The 3,406-nt window shown below is 34.7% G+C and overlaps 1 protein-coding gene across 1 annotated transcript; it reads right to left on the bottom strand.

Moving 5' to 3' along the window:
- Positions 1-2,028, bottom strand: LOC131607499 (NAC transcription factor 25-like). The gene is made up of 3 exons (XM_058879503.1): positions 1,635-2,028; positions 1,151-1,503; positions 1-855 (listed from the first exon to the last, which is right to left on the bottom strand). Exons 1-3 carry the CDS (start codon positions 1,816-1,818, stop codon positions 301-303), a joined length of 1,092 nt encoding a protein of 363 aa, XP_058735486.1. The 5' UTR covers positions 1,819-2,028; the 3' UTR covers positions 1-300.
- Between the last annotated feature and the right edge of the window lie 1,378 nt (positions 2,029-3,406).

The following is a 3,406-nucleotide window of genomic DNA, read 5'->3' as shown; positions in this document are numbered from 1 at the left end:
TTTCTTAAGGATTTAATGTATTGTTATCATCTTTCATTATTTTATAATAGCAAATAATACCAATAAATTAAATTCTTACAAAAAATTTGATATAAATTCTTTTTTACTCTACCATTAATTAATATAAAAATATAAATTTTCTCTAATACATATAGGCTTCTTTTTTTCCTTTCTGTATACATCAATGATTACATTAGAAAGTAAAAATGTAAAATAGTAAGATCAGCATGCATCAATTATTAATCAATTATTAATTAACCTTCTAAACCAAATTAACCATGCTATAAGCCTATAATTAAATTAGTTCCAATTTATATCTGGAAGTTGAAATTGTTGCCTCATTACACCATCTCCAACAGACCCAAGAATAGAGTTTTGATGAAACGTTGCATTTGGTGGAAGCTGGCTAAGAAGAGAAACAAATGAATTATTTTCATCAGCATTATTACTGCTTATTCCACTATTAAGATCTCCATGGAATCGTTTACTTGAAGAAGATGACCCCGGTGAACCTGTTTCATTCCAAAACTGTGATGATGATGATCCATTTAGTGCACGTTTCATAGGGAACGTATCACTATTATTGTTATTATTATCATCACCCTTTGAGTTCATGTCACAATTTTGCATTCCTTGATGATGATGATGTTGAGATGCTAAAATTCCATCAAAGAAATTGTCATCATTTTCAAGTCCATAACTTGTGCTTCTTGATGATGGAGGTTTAGAGTTATTTTGCATGTTATATGTTTGTTCCATAGAAAAGTCTTTGTCATATTGATCCATTAGAGGTGGCCTTGGCATAGTGCTGCTGTTGCTTTTCTTGTATATTCGACACAAAACCCAATCATCGAGCTGCAAAACCAATAAAAACAACATAGTTTAATGTAAGGTAAACTGTCCTTATCACGAAAACGGCCGCAACAAAAACAGTATCAAAAGATGTCAATACTGATACTATTATTCCCTTTATACGATACACAGATACTATTATTCACTTTATTCATACTGCGACGGCCGCAATCAATTTCTGATCGAAATCACGAATGCGCATAAAACTCTTTACGCAACCGCAACAACCGCTATTTAATTAGCATGCATATGATTTTTATATCAAAAAAGGAAGTAAAAAATGACTATGCAAACATACCCTGAGAGAGTTCTTCTTATTATTGTTTGGAGGATGATCAACAACAGGCAGAGAAGGAGTTTTTGATGCTGCATTATAGGAACTACTATTATTATTATTATGATCAGTAATCAACCTATACTCATGCATAATCCAATTAGTTTTAACTCCTTTTGGTGGCTTCCCTCCATAAAAAACAAGTGCTTTCTTAACTCCAACTTTCACATGTCCATCACATGTTAATATAGGTTTATCAGTTCCAGTAGCTTTCCAGTACCCAGATGTTGCAGCCCTATTAGGCCTTGCCCCATTTGGGTATTTCCTATCTCTTGGACTGAAAAAATACCACTCTTGCTCCCCAAAAGTTGCCTTACCTAAAAAAAGCCCAGAAAAAAAACCAGACAAAAAAAAGACAATATTTAAGGTTGGAACATGTTCAAAATTTTACATGCAAAACAAGTAACAGAATTAAGAATTAAAAATTTTACATGAAAAAGTTGCTTACTCGGTAGTTCCCATGGATCGAATTTGTAGAGATCAATCTCTGCTATGATGGCAACAGGAAGAGGTGCAGAAGCAGCTTTTCTCTTGAGGTAATGAACAACAAGTTCTTCATCGGTTGGGTGGAAACGGAAGCCTGGTGGGAGATGAGGGTGATGAGAGCATGAAGATGAATCAGTGCTGTCCATGATTAACGATTCAATTGAATATGATGGTATGTCTCATCGCATGCATGAGTTATTGAGGTGAGAGGTGAAAAAAGTGGAAGGGATGAGGATGGTTTTGTAAGAGATGGAAAAACAAGGAAGAGATAATGCGACAGGTGTGAGTGGGGACCATGAAACGATAATGAGGATGGGAAGGCAGGTTTTGTGGGAAAGCAAGGTTGGGTTGGGGGAGTTTGGATGTCATGCTTTTGTTATGTAAATAAAACAAGGTAGCACCTCTCGAGATCACACATACCCCACATCCATTCTATAGACACAGACTTCATGGCACGTGTGTTTGTGTGTTGTAATATTTGTCGTCATTTCATCGAAATTGCGCAAATTTTCAATTCATCAACCGCAACGAGATATTCGTTTATTTACACAAAGTTGGATTACTTTTTAGCTTGACTGTTTAAAAATCGAACTCTGGTTTCATGGAAATGGAAGCAATGTTTTTGTATGATATCAAAACTATTATTTGAATCAAGCTCGTTTTAAATTTTGATTGGGTTAAAATCATTATGGTGACATTCATATCAACCCCATTTAGGTCTACTAGGCAAAAATCCGTAGTAACGGAGTCAGGGTGGACATAGTTGAACTTATTCTGTTTAATTCATTTTGTAAAGTGAGTCACTCACTCTTTTTTCAACACTCTCTTTTATTGATTGAAACACGTGTAAGACTTACCATTTTATGTGAGACTTATTTTTAAAGTGAGGAATCCACACATATTTCAATCAATAAAAAAGTTGGTGTTTGAGAGAGTGTTGAAAAGAGAGTGTTGCTAACACCTCATATGGGGTATATTAATTTAGTTTTATACAATTTGTTTTAAATTTGTTTTGGGTGGCTAGTGTATCTAGAAATGTCACTCTTCATTATAATTGTAGGGGTAGTATGTTTTGGGTGGCTAGTATGTTTTTATAGTTTGACTTTACTAGTAGCAACTTTGTCATTCCCTTTTTGGCGTTCTTTCTCTAGGATTTCAAGAGACGGTTTCCTTTAAATGCCGATGATGTTACCCTTAATCTAACTATAATGATATACATATATGCAGTTTTCCTATCATTTACTCTAGAACAAGGTTCAACAGGTATACCACCCTATGTAGGTTGTTGGATGTGTAGGGTTTTCTCTTGACACCTCCACTCGGTCTATGTGCTCAAAATTTACCTTCACGTTTGTCTCAAAATATGTTGAACTAGTTATGTTTCTATGGTTGCTTGAGCGTTCTAACGTAATGTGATATGTTTCGTTGATATGGACAAGCTTCGAACTTTGTATCAAAGGTTCATTTTCTCTGTCGTAATATCATCAGTTCATAACTCCTTCTAGTTTAGTTTTTTGATAGGACGAGATCTAGCAGTAGAAGATCATTACTGTTATAGTGTTCCCTTTTCGATTTCCTTAGTTACAATAATCGAAATCGATGTTGGATCAGGAGGTTCGAAGGAGCTTCTTGGCACAAGGTTGGGGATGAATTTATCCTTCCTAGTGTGATTTAACCGTGAATTGACTTTTGGATAAAACAACGTCTAATTGTGGAATTAGTTATGAATTCTCA

This window comes from Vicia villosa, linkage group LG5 (genome assembly GCF_029867415.1).
Source record: "Vicia villosa cultivar HV-30 ecotype Madison, WI linkage group LG5, Vvil1.0, whole genome shotgun sequence".
Lineage (NCBI taxonomy): Eukaryota > Viridiplantae > Streptophyta > Magnoliopsida > Fabales > Fabaceae > Vicia > Vicia villosa.
The sequence above is the reverse complement of the archived record's forward strand: the minus strand, read 5'-3'. Positions and strand labels throughout refer to the sequence as shown.